The sequence below is a fragment of the Delphinapterus leucas genome, chromosome 2, assembly GCF_059928025.1.
Source record: "Delphinapterus leucas isolate spDelLeu-1000000601 "Yukka" chromosome 2, BTC_Dleu_Yukka2, whole genome shotgun sequence".
Lineage (NCBI taxonomy): Eukaryota > Metazoa > Chordata > Mammalia > Artiodactyla > Monodontidae > Delphinapterus > Delphinapterus leucas.
In genome coordinates, this window is record NC_143130.1 from 20005176 (window position 1) to 20023922 (window position 18747).

Genomic DNA, 18747 nt, shown 5'->3' on the forward strand with positions numbered 1-18747 from the left:
TCCTTTGGCTCCTGACCAGTCAAAGCCGGCCTGTACTTAACACCCAGTCAGATTCTGTTGGCAAACCCTAGCACCGTTTTGATAAAAATCGGAGGCCAGATGCACGAGTTCATCAATTTAAAAGAAAATAAGTTGTTTAGATAAGCTGAGCCATTTTTTAAAGTTGACTTGGTCTCACATTTCAGAAGAAATGGCAACACTGGCCAATTTTTTAAGCTGGTGATTTCATTCAATAATTCCAGGAGGTCATTCCACCGTAATTTTAAGAAGTTGCTTGCTAGAACAGGGTACTTTCTAAGATCTGTATGAAAAAAGCTCTGGTTCTTCTTCACCCTGGGGTACTTTTAGGTCGAACACCTAAAACTGCTTCTGGAAATTCCCCCACGGGACTTTCTTAAATCTAGACCCGTTCCTTACCACTTTGTACCTTCCTCACCAGCCATATTCTTTAGCCTCTCCAGTTTTCAACTTCCTAAATCTTTAACTTCACCCCAGGAATTAGTCCAATCAAACTTTCCCTTCTTAGAGCTCTTCCTTACGTTAGCTCCAAGAAACTCCCATGAGAATCACGTGGCTAAATTTGTCCTTAATGGCGCTCCGTAACTCGCCTACTGTGCCACCACCCTTCCTCACCTCCTGTTAGCTCCGCCCCGCCCCCTTCTCTCTTTCCTCCCCTTCCCCCCCCCAACCTCAGTGCCTGCGCTTGCGCACCTCCAATTCAGGCGCTTTCCCTTTCCTGGCGACCAATCCACTTCCTGCCTCCGGTCCTCGGAACATTCCTCCCCTCCCTTGAGGTCCTGGCTAGAGGTGCTGGTTGTGGCTGCCCTGAGGACTGCCTGTCTGAAAAATTCGCTCCTCTCATTGAGAGGGCAATTTGAAGCAGTCGCTATGTGTGTGGCACCTTTCTGAGTATTTACTCGCGATTCTCCACCCCGGAGCTAAGCTAAGCGCGTGGGGATGCCGGCGGAAGGAAGCACCGGGCTGTTTTCGATCTGGCAATCGCACGGAAAGCTGCTTCCTTTCCACCTCCCTCCGCCCCGCCCCCACTCGCAGCCCGGCCGCGCTGGTGAGTGGCGGGCGGGAGGGCCGGCGGGCGGAGGGAGGAGGGGGAGCTGAGGGAAGGCGGGCCCTCGGCTGCGAGCTAGGTTGGGGGAGGGGAGGGGAGAGCCCGAGCGCTGGAGTTGGTGCTGGGAAACCCGGGGCTAATGTTGACAACAGGCTCGAGGTGAGTCCCGGGGAACCTCCTTCCCCTCCGCTCCAACGATCGGGAGGAAGCGGGGCTGGGGGGCACCGGCCTGGACTCGTACTCCCTGGGGGACCCAAGAGGCGCCTCCGCACCCCAGCGCTCCGGGGGTGGCGAGCAGGAGCCGGACCGCGGGTCCGGCGTCGTCCTCACACCCCTCTCCTCCGGAGGCTCCCATCAACGCGGGAGCCCTTGGCCCGGGGCAGGCAGGAGGTGCGGTTGAGGGGGTGCGTGCCCCACATGCCCGGGCCGGGCCTCGGGGCCGGAGGCGGGGAGCCCGCCGTGACGGGCTGCAGCCGTTTGGGGGTGTGGAGGAGAGCGAGGGGAGGTTGGGGAAAGCGCTCGGGGAGCCGGGAGGGAAGCGAGGGCGAGGAAGTGGGGAGGGTGCGTGTGTGGGAGGATGTGGAGCGGGGAGACCGGCCGGAGCGTGTCGGGCTCCGTCGGTGAGGGAGTGTGGGGTGCGAAGTTCGGGTTGGGGCAGGGGTGGTGCGCGAAGGTGACCGTGGACCCGCGTGGGAAGGGGAGCTGTGGTGGGGAAGCGTGTCGGGCAGAGGCGTGTGGAGCAAGAGCAGGGGGTTGTGGGAGACGAGGGTGTAGGGGAAGGGGTTTGGGTGTATTGGGGCAGGCATTAGTGGGTGTACTTTGTTTTTTAGTCCCGTGGGCTGGTGATTCCTCACTTTGCCTTCATGCCGGGCCTCCTGGTCTTCTCTTGTTGGCCCTGTTGAAGTAACCGGACGATCGTGGGGTATTTGGTCTCCAGGTTGGCCAAGCAGAGCCAGCTTTCAGGCTTGAGGGGACACTCTGGACCGAACCGTCAGTTCTCTTGCTCCCTTGGGGCTTGTACGCAGTGATGCCTCAGACCTGAGGAAAACTATTACTCGCATTGCTCCTTTAGCAGAGTTGTTGCGTGTTCATGAGGACTGTACAACTCCTCGAGAAAATCGTTTTTGAACTCTGGTGAAATTTGTAAAAGCTTTGAAAGAGTCCTTTATACTGAGGACGTTCTTTAAAGTCGAAGACTGGGAGGTAATGCCCCTGTGCGGTTCTGCCCTTAGAACATTTTGAATGAATAACCGAGAATGAAAAGAAAAAACAGCATTCTTTTACTCTGGAGTATTTTCAGAGCAGTCTCTTTGTGATTTCATACATCGTCCATATGGTAGTTTGCGAAGGAATATCTTTGAAAGGGAAACACCCCTTTCTCTGCACTCTCCCCGTACACGCCATTGCTAGTACCTGTTTTGCCAGTAAAGTAGTTTTTACTTTCTTCTGGAAGTTCAGAGTATATTTAGAAAACCAAACAAAATATACAGCCCAAAGGCCAAGACACTATTTTGGGAGCTAGGAAGGTGGTTTTAAAGCATGGCTTCCTTTTAAGGACTGTGTGAATGTAATTATACTCAGTAAAATAGCTTGTAAGAGCTAATCATATCCATTTAAAAGGTCACTAATTTTTACCTTATTTTGAGATAGAATCTATTTAAAAGTTTTTATTTGAAAAACTTGTGAAACATTTTAGGTAAAATAGATGTTTATTAAAGCATGAGTTTATTAAAATAATTTAAAGAAATTCGAGCATTTCATTAAATATAATTTAACACAGTTCAGTTTTTGAAACTTGATGTGGTACAAATGCATACTGATCTGAATCGTGTTGTTCGTATCTTTTATTTGTCTTTCTAAATCTTAGAGTCAGGGCGTATAGTGGAAAAGAGCACTGGACACAGAGTTTCAACCCAGCCACTAAACTAGTTGTGTAATCTAAGGCAGGTCACTCAACGTAAAGATTGAGAATTGGAGGAGGTAAAATCTAGTACTCCTAACTTGAAAAATCTCTCATTTTAGGATGAACTTTTCAGTGTTCTCTGTGAAAGAGAATAAACATTTGTTGAACGCCTCCCTCATGCTGCTACTGGTTTAGAAATTTAAGAAGTCTGTAATTCCAGAGAGGTAGCAATAGTTCCATTTTATTGATGAATAGACTCAGAGAAGTTACATTGCCCAGTTGCCATAGCTAGCAGTTTGCAGAGTTGGGATGCAAACTTAAAAGTCTGACTGACTTTAAAGTTCATATTACTTTCACATATTGCATTGCTGCCTCTACATGAACCTTTAGATTTCCATCGTATTTTTTGTTCACTGAAATTTAGTTCCAAGTGTACTTTGGGTATATGTTTGTAATACAGGGATTAAATGATTCAAAGGAGATACCACTCCCAAGACTTAAGGGTCTTACTGAGAATCTGTTTTGCCATGCTTTAGAGCAGAATTTTATTCATGAATGACTACTACAGTTTGATGTAGAAGGCACTTAAAAATCTATTGAATAATTGAGTACTGTGGAGAGTCACAAAAGTCTGGGAGACTCTTGTGCTAATAAATGATGATCCTTTATGAATTTGTCAGATTCCGAGTGAATTTCTTAATGTTTTAACAGAACTTAATATCTAATTTCATCTTCATAGATGAGATATTAATTATAAAATTTGATGCCATTCTTTTTTATATCCTGAGAACTACACTTCCTCGTATCAGCTGAAATGTTGCTTGTTGCTGCTTCACAACAAAATACAAATTCTGTATAAACATTATTATTATTTTTTGCATAGAATTACAAATATTCCTAAGTAAGATTATCTTGTTACCTAGGAATTACCTGTCCCCATATATTTTAGCAGAGAATATGCCAGAAGTTGAAACATCATGTGAAAACTGCATAGCCATTATCAGGGACTCTTTCTACTCTGAGATACGTAATTCTGATTTGTTGTAGTCAGTATCTGTTGTCAAGTTTTCCAGCTGACAGTTTCATATTCTAAAGGTTCTTCATAACTTGAGTTAAGAGTATGAGTTCAGATTCCAGTTCTGTCACTAGCTGTGGCGGCCTTGGTCAGGTTACCTGGTCAGGTCTCCATTTACTCATTTATAAAATAGGGAAAGTAATACCCACCTCATAAAGATTTTAGTATCAAATGAGATAATGTATGTAAGATGTTTACTCTGGTACCAGTGAGTAGTAGCTATTGGTATTCAATCTTTTGAAAGTTTGCTTGCTTTGGGGCAAAGGTGGTTATTTAATTGAAGCTGCATGAGAAATTGATAACTACACTTCCCAGATAATATAAATATTAACAGTATCTTACCACATAAATATGTAGCTATGCTCTTATATATTTTAATGATTGTTTGAACAGGATTAACAGCCTTTTTTTGTTCAAGTTCTACCAATGGTGTTAATTAAAGCCTTTGGGTGTCATTGTCCAAAAAAATGCATAGAACATGGAAGTGGAGGGGAATAAGAGTAAAAACAGAAAAAGGGAAAGGAAGAGGTGGCTGAGAGAAGGTACAGACTATGGCATGTGCCTCCAAAAATTACTGAAAGTGCTTCTGTTGGCTTAGATTGTCTTTCTGTGGTAATATTTTATTAGAGGGCTGAAATAAATGCTTTGTGTCTATAAAATATTATTGCAAATGTTTTCTTTGCTAACCTAGTTTTTATTGATGTAATTTAAAACCTATATTTGAAAATACTTAAAGAGTACTGTGTTTGTCTTTAGCTTGTAAAAAAAAAAAACTAGGTAAAGTCATTCTATACTTCTTAAATGGAAAGTATTTTGATTATCTTGGGTACAACTTTCAGATGATTTAGGAATTTAAACATGAAGTACTGTCCATAAAAGAAATTATATGAGGACATTAAGTTCTAAGTAGAGATGTATTTTTAGAAAAGAAAATCATGAATTTTGATGGGGAATACATTTTTTGTTCCAGAGTTTATTTACAGTTAACTGTATGGAACCTGTACTATAGACCAGTGCTCTCCAAAAGAATCTTCTGTGATGATGAAAATGTTCTGTATCTGCACTGTCCGTACCCACTAGCCACATGTAGAGTTGAGCACTTGAAATATGGATAGTGACTGGAGAACTGAATATCAAATTCTGTTTAATTTTAATTAATTTACAATGTAAGTAGCCACATGTGGCTAGTGCAGTGGTTTTCAACTGGTGGTGATTTTCCTCCCAGGGGACATTTGGTGATGTCCAGAGTAATTTTTGGTTTTTAAAACTGGGGAGATACTACTGGCATCTACTGGATAGAAGGCAGGGATGCTGCGTTTAAACTTTGTGCAGTGCACAGAATAGCGTCTCCCTCCTCCCATCCAGAGAATTGTCTTGCCCAAGATGTCCTGAGGCTGAGAAACCCTGGGCTGGTGGCCCTTGTATTGGCCGATATAGAAGAGGATATACAGTTTTTTTATAATCATTATTATGTTTATTTATAAACTAATTTTGACTAATACTAATAAAGAGATGAAAGGTCTAGTCCAGTTTGGGATAGTTAACAGTTTTTGTATTTGAAAGTTCGATAAGGTTAGAGCAGTGAGGTGAAATTTATGAGTCTTCATAGGAGGCAAGAGCTCGTTTATGCTCCCACTTAGATACTTGTATTGAATATTGTATGAAGTAGTGTCACCAGCATTTCTTAATGGCTGTGAAATGGGGTGGGTAAAACTGATTCAGAATGTTCTCAGTTACATACTGAAGTATTTATGATTAAATATGTTGTTTTGAAGTTGACAGTGGTTGAATCTAGGGAATGGTTACATGGAGTTCCTTATGTTGTGCTCTCCACTTCTGTTTGTGTTTGATTATTTCCTTAATAAAAAGTAAAAAGAAAAAAAAATACTTAGACATAGGCATAACTAATAATGATAGAATATGGAATTTTATCACTGAAATAGTATTCGTTTTGCATGCATTTTATTTAATCTCTCACAATTGCCAAGTTGCATTAATATGTTCTGCTTAACAAAATAGTGTCACGTCACTAAAAAACGTCACTGCGTCTACAATGCTGATATTCTTTTACTCTTACAGATTGTCCTGGGTAACATAATGCCAGCTGAGCGTAAAAAGCCAGCAAGTATGGAAGAAAAAGAATCTTTACTAAACAGCAAGGAAAAAGACTGCAGTGAAAGGCGGCCAGTGAGCAGCAGGGAGAAACCAAAAGAGGAGATCAAGCTTACCGCCAAGAAGGAGGTTATTAAGGTCCCTGAAGATAAGAAGAAGAAACTGGAAGAAGATAAGAGAAAAAAAGAAGACAAGGAACGCAAGAAAAAAGAAGAAGAAAAGGTGAAGGCAGAGGAAGAATTAAAGAAAAAAGAGGAAGAAGAAAAAAAGAAGCATGAAGAAGAGAGAAAGAAGCAAGAAGAGCAGGCAAAACGTCAGCAGGAAGAAGAGGCTGCCCAGTTGAAGTAAGAACGTTTATTCTGACTATTGATGTGCAGGAATGGGAAGATTGGAATGTTTTGGAAAAACAGTGATTATTTGAAATAAAACTTCCAGGGTGCAGTTTCTTGAGAGTTGGGAGTATCTTAATTTACTTGTTCTGTTAGTTTTACTGATGAGCTGCATGCTTACAGTGCTTTCATTCTTTAAATTAAATAATAGTAATCTTTAATAAGTGTTTTTTGAGGTGTGGGGCAATCTGGGCTGTTTTTGTTTTTTAAAAAGGCTTTTTTTCATGGTACCTTATGCCATCTTTCTAAGTTGAAAATCTGTAGTTTGTTTTTTTCTTCTTGGCCGCGCCATGCGGCTTGCAGGATCTTAGTTCCCTGACCAGGGATCCAGCCCGGCCCCTGGCAGTGACAGTGCCAAGCCCTAACCACTGGGTTGCCAGGGAATTCCCGAAAATCTTTAGTTCTAAATGGCTGCTATTTGTTGAGTTCTTATTGTATGCCAGGCACTACGATTGTATCAGTACATGTCTTCAAGGCAGTCTAATGAAGTAAGCTCTGTGATCCTCGTTTTACGGATTAATAAAATGAAGCTTCAAGAGGTTAAATGACTTGCCTAAGGTCACAGTAAGTAGTAGAACAGCTGGGATTTGAACCTATGCTGGGCTGACTTTAAAACTTTTGTCCTTAAGTACAATTCCATAATGCCTCCCATTCTTATCTTTATCTAAATCTATTTTTAACCATGTAAATCTGTGCAAGTGATATAATGAACTGGTGAAAAATGAGGTAGTCCTCATGGGAAGACTACCAGGATGTAGCAGAAATGACAGTTGTTGAATAGTGCATGAGCTCCTCCCTTCATATATATAATTTAAAAAGCTGTTTGCAAACATGAATTTTCATGAATCTCTAGAACAGCTCAGCTACCTACTTTCTTACCAAAGCTCTTTTGTACCTCTGTTTTTAATGAGGAACTGGAGCCTTGGGTCTGAAAAGCAGTAGTAGTGACCTGTTTTGGAATATTCAGAACCATGATTCTTGAGAGTTTCTTGCTTATTTTCTATTTTAGTTTTAAAAAAACAATTCACAAGGATATTTAATTTCACTGTAAGTTTTGTTCTCTCACCCCTCCTATACAAAGAGCTTAAAAAAACAACAGCAACCAAAACCCCAACTTCTTACTGGGAAAAATTCAAGGGTGCAAAAAGTAGAATGAAATGATCTACCACCCCTCCCCATCTACGCAGCATCAACAATTCACATTTTTTTCCTTTGGAGTATTTTAAAGCATCACATTATTTCACCTGTAAATTTATAAATATAAATAAATACCTTGTGTGTGTGTGTGTGTGTGTATGTATGTATGTATGTATATTCATTATATATCAAAGTGTTTCTAATAAAGATGGTAATGGAGTTCTTGAGTGCATACACGTAATGAGTTATGCTTTCTTAATGTGTACTCTCACTGCTAATCTTGCGTATCTGTGTGGCTGGGAGGCTTCCAAGAGATACTCACATGTCCCTGTTCCCAGTGGTAGATGCAACTCTCTGTTAACATATTGTGGCTGTTAGTGGAAAAAATCATAGAATTATAGGGTAGCTCAGGGATGGTTATCTCAGAAAGATGAAAATCTATTTTATTAGAAATTTATATTTTAAAGCTACGTATTTTGGTATCTCAGAAACCTCAAAGTCAGATTGTCTCCACTCTCCCACTCCTGCCCAAGTTATTTTACTGCTTCTACAGTTTAAACATGTCCCATCTTTTTAGTGGAAACATAGGTAGATTTGTTTTTAATTATTCTTTTCAGGATACACTGAGTCTGTTAACCTTTTATTAAAGTGCTTTTATCCTATAGTTCTTCTGGTTCCTATACAAGCTTTCTTAATTACACTTGAATTTTAAGACCTAAACCTAGCAAGTACTTTTATTAATAAAGGTTTGTTTAATGTTGAAGTATGGAGAAATGGTACGTAACATCTCAAAACATTTTAATGCATTCTTTTATAATGTTTATTCTTTAATTAAAATATTCTTTGTGGACATTTTTTGTTTTTCTGTTTTCCCAATGCTTTTATTTGTTTTAGGTTATCTTTCTCAAACGTATTAGTTTTTTCATATTAAGCATCATGTGTTTTATCCATTTATTTATTTTTTTCAGCTTTATTGAGTTAGAGTTGACAAATAAAAGTGTTTTATCCATTTAGCTTGCCAGTTGGCAGAATGATTTTTAATCTAGTTATTCAGAATCCTCCGCTCTGCCACTTTTGGTGTTATCAGTAGAATGGGTTCTCATTATCTTAAGTCATTAATCAGTTGTCTTTAGTAGTGAAAGGGCCTCTTGCATCTTTTGTTCCTCTTGGATTCTGTTGCTTTTCTGATCACCTTTTCATTGGCTTTCACTCTTATAGGATTCATCAGTGATGCTTCAAAATATACAGTGTATTTTACTTACATGTTTGTTTGTTTTTTTATAGAGAGAAAGAGGAATCCCTTCAGCTTCATCAGGAGGCTTGGGAACGACATCAGTTAAGGAAGGAACTTCGCAGCAGAAACCAAAATGCTCCAGACAACCGACCAGAGGAAAATTTCTTTAGCCGACTAGACTCAAGTTTGAAGAAAAATACCGCTTTTGTCAAGAAACTAAAAACTATTACAGAACAACAGAGAGACTCCTTGTCCCATGATTTTAATGGCCTAAATTTAAGCAAGTACATTGCAGAGGCTGTAGCTTCTATTGTGGAAGCAAAGCTAAAAATATCTGATGTGAATTGTGCTGTGCACTTATGCTCTCTCTTTCACCAGCGTTACGCCGACTTTGCCCCGTCACTTCTTCAGGTTTGGAAAAAACATTTTGAAGCAAGGAAAGAAGAGAAAACACCTAACATTACCAAGTTAAGAACTGATTTGCGTTTCATTGCAGAATTGACAATAGTTGGGATTTTCACTGACAAGGAAGGTCTTTCCGTAATCTATGAACAGCTAAAAAATATTATTAATGCTGATCGGGAATCCCATACCCATGTTTCTGTGGTGATTAGTTTTTGTCGACATTGTGGAGATGATATTGCTGGACTTGTACCAAGGAAAGTAAAGAGTGCTGCAGAGAAGTTTAATTTGAGTTTTCCTCCTAGTGAGATAATTAGTCCAGAGAAACAGCAACCTTTCCAGAATCTTTTAAAAGAATACTTTACGTCTTTGACCAAACACCTGAAAAGGGACCACAGGGAGCTACAGAATACTGAGAGACAAAACAGGTGATTTTCAAATGTTTCTCAGAAATGAGAATTTGTTTTGGAGCTCATACTTAAAAAATTTTAAAGTCTTCATGCCACTGAAAGAACTTTTGGAAAAGGGCTCATTGCAGGTGATTTCTTAACATTCCAGGAAAATTTCACAGTGTAACAATCTAAGTACTCATGTTTAAATGTGAGTCTTCGATAGATTTTGTTTCTGATTTTGAAAGAAATCCGGCAAGTGTGTGGTGATTTTGACTTTGTGGATCTGTTTTCTTCCTGTGATTTAAAAAACTCCTTAATGTTGAGGGATAAGTTTTCTTTTTCTGTCACTTTAACTTATCTGCTATTTTTCTGTGTGTTTCACTGTTCCCTCTCTATAACAGGTTTGCTTTCATTGTTTTGTATTTTACGTTTATTGATGTCACTGTTGATACTCGCTTTTTAAGAAAACAAGTCATTCATTATCAGTGATATTTTAGGTTAGAAATTTGGAAAATAGTGTACCAAAGTAGCTGTGAAAAAATTCTTCAAGTGCAACTATGCATTTATGGGAGTCTTTTTCCTGGGGACATCCATTCAAAATTCTAAAGGAATGTGTGTGTCTGATTTAGGCCACCTTTGACAGTTACAAGATACTGTAGACTACTGTGTAGCATCTGCACCTAGAAGGCATCAACAAGCTAGAAGTAGATGCAGTTGGTGGGTATTAGGTCAACTTTATGGAGGGTTGGATTTGGAGGAGGGCTGAAGGGGTACAGAAAGGAGGCAACAGCAGTAGCCTTTGGTCGGATACTCTACAACTATTTAAAGTGCATGTCGGGGGGAGAACACTTATTCCTATAAGCCTGTAGTTGGAGAGGACTGACTGGTTTAAGTAGTTACCACTAGAAGGTGATTGACTCAGCCAGAAAAGACTGCAATAGTGTATGCCGGTAGTTCAGTTAGGTCAGGGGTAAGATAGGTGCAGAGACGATATGGAAAAATCCTTGGTGGCTGAAGATCACTAAGAGGTGAGAATTTAAGATGGCAGCGGCGCTCCTTAATGTTTCTTAAAAAAAAGCATCCTCGTTTTTTTGCTTTTGAATAGCAAGGACTGGTTTTTTAAAATAATTAATTTATTTATTTATGGCTGTGTTGGGACTTCGTTGCTGCGCACGGGCTTTCTCTAATTGCGGCGAGCAGGGGCTACTCTTTGTTGCGGTGCGCGGGCTTCTCATTGTGGTGGCTTCTCTTTTTTTTTTTTTTTTTTTGCGGTACTTGGGCCTCTCACTGTTGTGGCCTCCCCCGTTGCGGAGCACAGGCTCCGGACGCGCAGGCTCAGCGGCCATGGCTCATGGGCCCAGCCGCTCCGCGGCATGTGGGATCTTCCCGGACGGGGGCACGAACCCGTGTCCTCTGCATCGGCAGGCGGACTCTCAACCACTGCGCCACCAGGGAAGCCCCGTTTCTTTTTTAAAATTTATTTATTTTATTTTTGGCTGCGGCTTTTTCTAGTTGCGGCGAGTGGGGGCTATTCTTCGTTGCAGTGCGTGGTCTTCTCATTGCCATGGCTTCTCTTGTTGTGGAGCACAGGCTCTAGGCACGTGGGCTTTAGTAGTTGTGGCACATGGGCTCAGTAGTTGTGGCACGCGGGCTCTAGAGTGCAGGTTCAGTAGTTGTGGAGCATGGGCTTAGTTGCACCGCGGCATATGGGATCTTCTTGGACCCGGGATCGAACCTTTGTCCCCTGCATTGGCAGGCGAATTTGAACCACTGTGCCACCAGGGAAGTTTTTTTTTTTTCTTTCTTTCTTTTTTTCCCGAAGTTTTCTACTCTTTTTCCATTTCTCGTGTGTCCTACCTAATACATCACAGCTGATTTTGAAAGTATGTTTTGATTACTTTTTATTGGCTACTTTAAGGGTTTTGTGTGTGTTTTTGATTGGCCTCACAGAAGCTTATAGGGTAGAGAGTCTGTAATGATTTAATCTGGTCATCCTTCCAATGCAAAATGGAATCCATTTTATAGATTATCTGACATAAATTATCCTTCTGAAAACTCGAGCTCAGTGCTCTGAGCCATTCCACTGTTGGACATACCTATTTGCTAGGAATTCAAGCTGATGTTTAATGCCCCATGTAATGGTTCCCTTTGATTTACTTCTTTTTTCTGATACAGACGGAATAAAGCTACTCAAAGTGGGGGGCCCATGAACTGTTTACCTGTTCACAATGAATTAAGCTGAGAAACTGAGACTAACCATTTAGACATTTTGATAGCAATTCTCCATTGCCATGATATTGTCACTGTGTTTTATAGCTGTGCTGTGATTGGAAAGAAAATTATTCCTTTATGGCAGATAGTTTGAGAAGCACTGGCATGTGACATGTCTCTTCTTTTACACCAGGATGTCTCAAATATTTGCAGACTGCCAAGATGTTTCCCTTTCATCTTCCCCAGGCTAAATACCTCTGGTTCCCTCAGTATGCTACATGATTTCCAGACACTTCACTATCCTTAGGACGTTTGTTTTGGATGCCTTCTTATCTGCTTGTGACCTACAATTCCATTAGTTTTTATAGCTGCCTTGTCAGTCTTGACTTTTTGTTACACCTAAAGACTAATTTCTCAGAGGAACTGCTGCCCAGCCAGTTCTTCACATTGAACTAGTGAAATAATTTTTTTATACCTAATACAGACTTACCTCTTTGAAACTTTATTTAGATACTTTTGGCATATTATGTTAGCCTAATGATAATCGATGATGATGGTGTGTGTGTGTGTGTGTGTGTGTGTGTTTGTGTGTTTGCTGCACTGCGCGGCTTGTGGGATCTTCGTTCCCCAACAAGGAATTGAACCCAGGCCACGACAGTGAAAGCACTGAGTTCTAACCACTGGATCTCCAGGGAAGTCCCAGTGATGTGTATATTATTAATTGTACTTATGCATTGGTCACATTTAGATTAGATAAGGAGACCTTTTTTTTGTTATTAAAGTCACACAAGAAAATTTTGAACAGGATCTTGTGTTGAGAGCACAGCTTTATGGCCTTTTCCTAGAAACTTACTCATTTTAATACAGAACTATTAACTATGGTTGGTTATTAGAGGAGGTTATTTACTAAGTGTAAATTGACCTTAGCATGGTAGCAGTTATTTTATCGCAGGGACTGTCCAATTAGATGCAGTAATTTGGGGGAATGTGAGAATCTTAATCACAATGTAGAAAATAATTGGCATATAGCTTAATAAGTCACTCATGCCTTAGGATAGCTTCAACTTGAGCAGCCTCTGTAGTGAGGATTTAAATGCCTGACTGAGCAAAGAAGACACGAGGAATTGGTTAGTGCAGAGTCCCTACTTGGCCTAATGTTAGTCTCCTTACTTCTAACAGGGTACGTTACAGTTAAAATGACCAGTTTCCAAAAGCTTCTTGCTCCCAATCATTGTCCAGTAGGTGTTTTGAAGTTTTTCTGTATCATAGGAATAAATCATAGGCAATCGTTTTTTCCCAGTAAGGTTTCTCTTAGGCATGATAATGCTAGAAATCTAAGTGCCAAGCTAGTGAGTATTTAATGCTTGTACATAGTTGAAATACTTTAAGCCTTTATTCAATAACTCATAATGATGGTTTTAAAAAAGTGACTGTATTTTCAGTCTATGGATTATAAATGCTCTTGGTCATTTTAATTAACTTGGGAGATGGCATTGTGCTTAGGGGTTGTGAAGTGTTAGCCTGTACTCATTAAAGTCTTTACTTAAAAATTGATTTAACCAATTAAAAAAATAGAGTAATAAAATCTCTGGTGTTTTCTTAAAAACACTGTAATGAATGAATGAAGACGGTGACTGAATAAGACCTATCGAATCTCAGCTGTTATCTCGGCTGATAGATTTTAGATAGCTACTTCTGTTTCTAGCCCCCTGAGGGATTTACAGTTGTCAGCTAGCAATACAATTGACCCTAGCGTTGGGTGAATTCTAATAAATTTGAATTTATAAGCTTTTCATACTTTAAGTACAAATCTTATTTTTAAAATGCACTTTGTTAAGTGATTGATCTGGGGAATTAATATTTACACATTTAAAAGATCATTTAGTAATATTTGCCAATTTAGAATTAATAGCTTTACTTCTTGCTAAGTTTTGTTTTTTATGTTCAGTGCTCTTTATACTTGAAATGCTTTGTACTTTGAGATATTATTCTCATTAAGGTAACATAATCTAGTATTTTTTGGCATTTAATAAAAATTGGGTAAATAAATGATTTAATTTTATTAGCTGTAACTTGATGTTAATTATGTAACAGTTCATTTCTAGCAGTATAGTGAAATCATGAATTCAGATATTAAGTCAGAATTCTTGCTTGAATAATTCTCAAGTGTCTTAATTTCTTTTTTTTTTCCTTATTAATTGGTGGGAGTGGGGGTATGTTTCTCTTTTCAGTACTGGTGAATTACGACCTTCATGATTGCATGCTCAGTCCAACAGCAGTAAATGATTTAAAGTTTAGTAAGGAAGAAAAATGTAGGTAGAATGTAGGCTTTTCCCATGTTAATAAAACCAGGGAGGTTTCTTTTTTTTTTTTTGAATTTATTTTTTTATACAGCAGGTTCTTATTAGTTATCCATTTTGTACATATTAATGTATATATGTCAATCCCAGTCTCCCAATTCATCACCCGCCCTCGCCAGAGGTTTCTTTTATTATTGCAAATTCATGAGGCATTACTTTAACAGTGTTGAAATCTGAAAACACATCAACCTGAAATTAAATAGTGTTGCTTTTACCTTTCACATTCTTTCCAGATAAGTTGTACCTTGCCTTGTTTAATAAATTGTGTAGTAATGTTTAAGCACTATTAAAATGTTATATCACTGTGCTTTAGACTTACAGAGGCTTTAACAATTTTATAAATGCTTCAAAATTATTACCTCCTTCCAGATAATTTCTAATTCTGAGTCAAAGACTTTGACATAGTTGGTTAATAAATCTTTGGGTACAGTTATGCTTAACTATTGCTCTAGTCTCTTTTCATATAAGATTGTACAACATCTGTAACCAAATTCTAAAATGAAACCACAAGAAAATTTAAGTTCTCATGAGAATTTGATAGAGCGCTAAAGGAGATGAAAAGTGAAACCTAGTAGTTTTTCATGGGTCTGCTTCATGGTTATTTTTTCAAGATTTGGTCATGTGTTCTGTGTTGTTTTGCATGACTGCATAAGAACAAAGCTAAAATGGATTTTCTGTGGTCTTTTCAAGATTTTTTTCTTTTTTAACTTGGCTAATAGAAGATCAAAATAATACTTGGCCTTGAAGTTCTTGCTTTTTCTACAGTGAGCTCTGGCATTTTTTTTTTCATGAAAATACTGTTTTACATTGATATAGTGCATCAGATGTATGATTTCAATTGATCCTCACAGTACCCTTGAAAGAAATACCTGTATTTTGAAGGTGATAGATCCGATTTAGGGATTAAAGAGCTTGCCCAATGTGACTTGGATAGCAAATGATAGAATCAGGTTCTTTCCTACCTTTTCATTCTGTATTTTTCACATCTTCCATAGTACTCATTTTCATCTGCATTTAGTACTTATTTTTTTATTATTATTTTTAATGTTATGTATTTTTAAAATTAATTATTTATTTTTGTCTGCATTTGGGTCTTTGTTGCTGTGCGTGGACTTTCTCTAGTTGTGGCGAGCAGGGGCTACTCTTTTTTGTTTTTTTTGTTTTTCTGTTTGTGCCTGTGTTGGGTCTTGGTTGCTGTGCGCGGGCTTTCTTTAGTTGCGGTGAGCGGGGGCTACTCTTGGTTGTGGTGCGCGGGCCTCTCATTATGGTGGCTTCTCTTGTTGCGGAGCACAAGCTCTAGGTGTGCAGGCTTCAGTAGTTGTGGCCTGTGGCTCAGTAGTTGTGGCTTGTGGGCTCTAGAGCTCAGGCTCAGTAGTTGTGGCGCATGGACTTAGTTGCTCTGTGGCATGTGGAATCTTCCCATACCAGGGCTTGAACCTGTGTCCCTTGCATTGGCAGGCAGATTCTTAACCACTGCGCCACCAGGGAAGTCCTAGTACTTATTTTTAAGGTGTCTAGTAAACTCATTAGCTACTCAGGACTTAACAAAGGCAAATCCAAACAAAAGAAGGACCCAAAAGAGAATATAAAACAAGAACCTCAATGTGGGAAGGCTTGCCTTTGATATGCATTTGAGAGACATCCTAATTCAAAATAAGGTACCAAGTGGATAATTTAAATTTTATTTGAGAGGCAGTATAATCCAGTAGTTATGAGAATGGACTTTGGAGCCAGACTGCTTGGGTTCAAGTTTTAGATGTCATTTACTCATTCTGTAACTTTGGGCAAGTTACCTCACATCTCTGTGCTTTGGTTTTCTCTTCTGTAAAATGGGATAGCAATAGCACTCTACCTCTGAGGTACATGTGAGCAATGCAGTGAACTCATATGTGTAAAAGCATTTAATAACAGTATCTGGCACATTGTAAGTATTCAATAAATGTTAGTTCACCGTTAATAGTATATTGCCTGCTCAATCCTTCAGAAAGGTTTTTGAATGAGAATTTCTCTTTGTGCCTTTTTATGATTTTGAAAATTTGTATGTTAAACTTCTTAAACTTTCATGGGTTATTTTAAAAATTCATTTTTAAAAACTACAAAACAACAGAATAAACACTATACAAAATAAAAGAAATAGCAAGAAAGTCAGGCAGTAACAATAAAAACGAAAAAAATGGAAAAAAAGAAAACCGAATGTCTCAATACTAGAATTTTTTGAGGCATCTGTGGCTTTTCTTATTTATGAGATATAATGCTAGATTCCAGAATGGACTACTTGAAATTTTCTGCCAGTTTTACAATATTAAGTTAAATTAATATTAAATATAATATAAAAAACACTCCAGAAATCAAGGATTGATGTACCTTAGGGGGTCCTCCCAGATAGTGATATCTCATATTTTGGGTGAAGGAGGTCTACTTTCTTATTTTTTTTATTACAGTGAATAAGACTTGGAATTAGTTTTGTTTTCATTGCTTACTTTTCATATCTTTATGGTACTATTTCCTCCCTATTGTTCAGTGATACCAGGAGAGAGAATGAACTTGTTTATAATATATTTAACAGTGATACTCAGTTATCTCCAGTTATGACAGGGATTGGCAAACTATGGCCTGCAGGCCAGATTAGGCCCACCACTCGTTTTTGTACAGCCGGTGAGCTAAGAATGGTCTTTACTTTTTTACATGGTTCAAAAAAATCAAAAGAAGAACATTTTGTGAAATAGTAAAACTATGTGATGTTCATACTTCAGTGTCCATAAATAAAGTTTTATTGGAACATAGTCACACTCATTTGTTTACATATTGTCTGTGGCTGCTTTTGTGCTATATCAGCAGAGTTGAGTAGCCGCAACAAAGACCATATGGTCTGCAGAGCTTAAAATAATTATTATCTGGCGCTTTGCAGTAAAAGTTTGCTGACCTCTGGTTTATGACAATCTCAGAATAATGGCTTCAAAGCAGCTTTGTGTAATAGATGTGTTTCTGAAGAGATTGTAATTAAAGTGATATGTTATGAATCATATCTTTAACTTGATTTTGCTTAGTGATATATTCCCATGGAATTTACATAAGAAATTTTGGTGAGATTTATACTGATGTACAGAAAAGGTACTCTGGTCAAAGGTGCTGTGTATATTTAGTTCCCTCATACAGGTCTAAAATTTAATCAAACTGAAAAACTTCCATATGGACTAAATAAACTTATAAAAACTGACTTATATAGTACATTAACTAGAAACTGTTTCATTTAAATTTCATTAGAACCTCTAAATGACAGGGATTTTGAATTTTCAGGTACCTGTGATGGGTTCTTTCTTTGCTTGAAGTCTATAGTCTTATTACATGCTATAGGATTTGTCAGATGTTTAGGAAATGTATATTGAATAAATGGTCAAGGAAAAAATACATATGACTATATAAGTTTTGTGTATAACAGAACTCTTCTGATGCCATTTCATTGGTATCCTGTACTGCTTTCTGAGTGCGTAGTATAAGATTCGATTAGAAAACCAGTCAACCAAAATCTAACCGCCCTCCCCACTATTCTCATTAGACAATAGCCTAAACACGTATAAATTACGTAGTTAGGTAAATTAGTACTGTTAAAAGTTTAATCGTGGAATTGAGGTTTTGGGAGGACGAGGAGTATATCTGAAGCTTCAAAGTTTTAACTGGTTCCAGGAGAAATGGAAAGGAACTGAATGCATACAAAGGGACCCCTCATAGAATTCAGTCACTTTTAATTTACCCATGCAAAGTCCCAGGCAAAAGTTTGAAAGTGAAGTTGATACTGGAAAAAAGAATTCATTTTCTGTTCTGATAAAATAGTCACCACCTTGCTACAGCTTGTATGTCATAAATCCTTAGTGAATATTGTATAACCTAAACTGGGTGTATGTTCTTCAGATGACCAGAATGTCAACTTGTTAGAGAAATAAAGTTCCAGGTTCATGGTATTTTGAGATATTTTCCAATTTCGTTTCAAGCTGAAATAATTTTGCATCTTAGTTGTCATTAGAGGTTTTGAAATCCCTTGGAACTATTATCCCTTTTAACATAATTTGTTTCTGAATAAACTCAAGTTTTTATTAATTAACATTTTTCCTAATAATTGTAGAACATTTTAGAGTAGCCTGCCTTTGAGTATTATTTATTCAAATTATTTAATTTTAATGGCTTTTTTAACTTCAAAAATGACATGACTTCTAATTAAAAGTTCTAACAAGCTCATTTAAAGTATTGTCAGTCATTTCTTTCATGGCTTGAATATTTTTAAATGCTTGGGTTTTTGCTTTAAAAAAATTCATTCATAAAACTTACTGAAAGAAACTTTGTTTTTGCCTGTAAAGTTAGTCTGAAATATATGTTTGAAAAGAGAAAGAAACTTCCTTAATGACAGTGTTGTTAGAGGAATACTTTTTAGCCTGGATTATTATGGTTAAACTATCTTGGCATTTTTACTT

General features: G+C 38.4%; 1 protein-coding gene across 2 annotated transcripts in view; it reads left to right on the forward strand.

The window, feature by feature from the left end:
* Window positions 1-1119: 1119 nt before the first annotated feature.
* UPF2 (UPF2 regulator of nonsense mediated mRNA decay) overlaps window positions 1120-18747 on the forward strand; it is a 98477-nt gene continuing 80849 nt past the window's right edge. For both annotated transcript variants that reach the window (XM_022580300.2, XM_089906502.1), the window contains exons 1-3: window positions 1120-1225; window positions 6124-6500; window positions 8967-9746. In XM_022580300.2, coding sequence (XP_022436008.1) covers window positions 6142-6500; window positions 8967-9746 — 1139 coding nt within the window. In that variant the 5' untranslated portion in view covers window positions 1120-1225; window positions 6124-6141. The remainder of the gene's footprint in view (window positions 1226-6123; window positions 6501-8966; window positions 9747-18747) is intronic.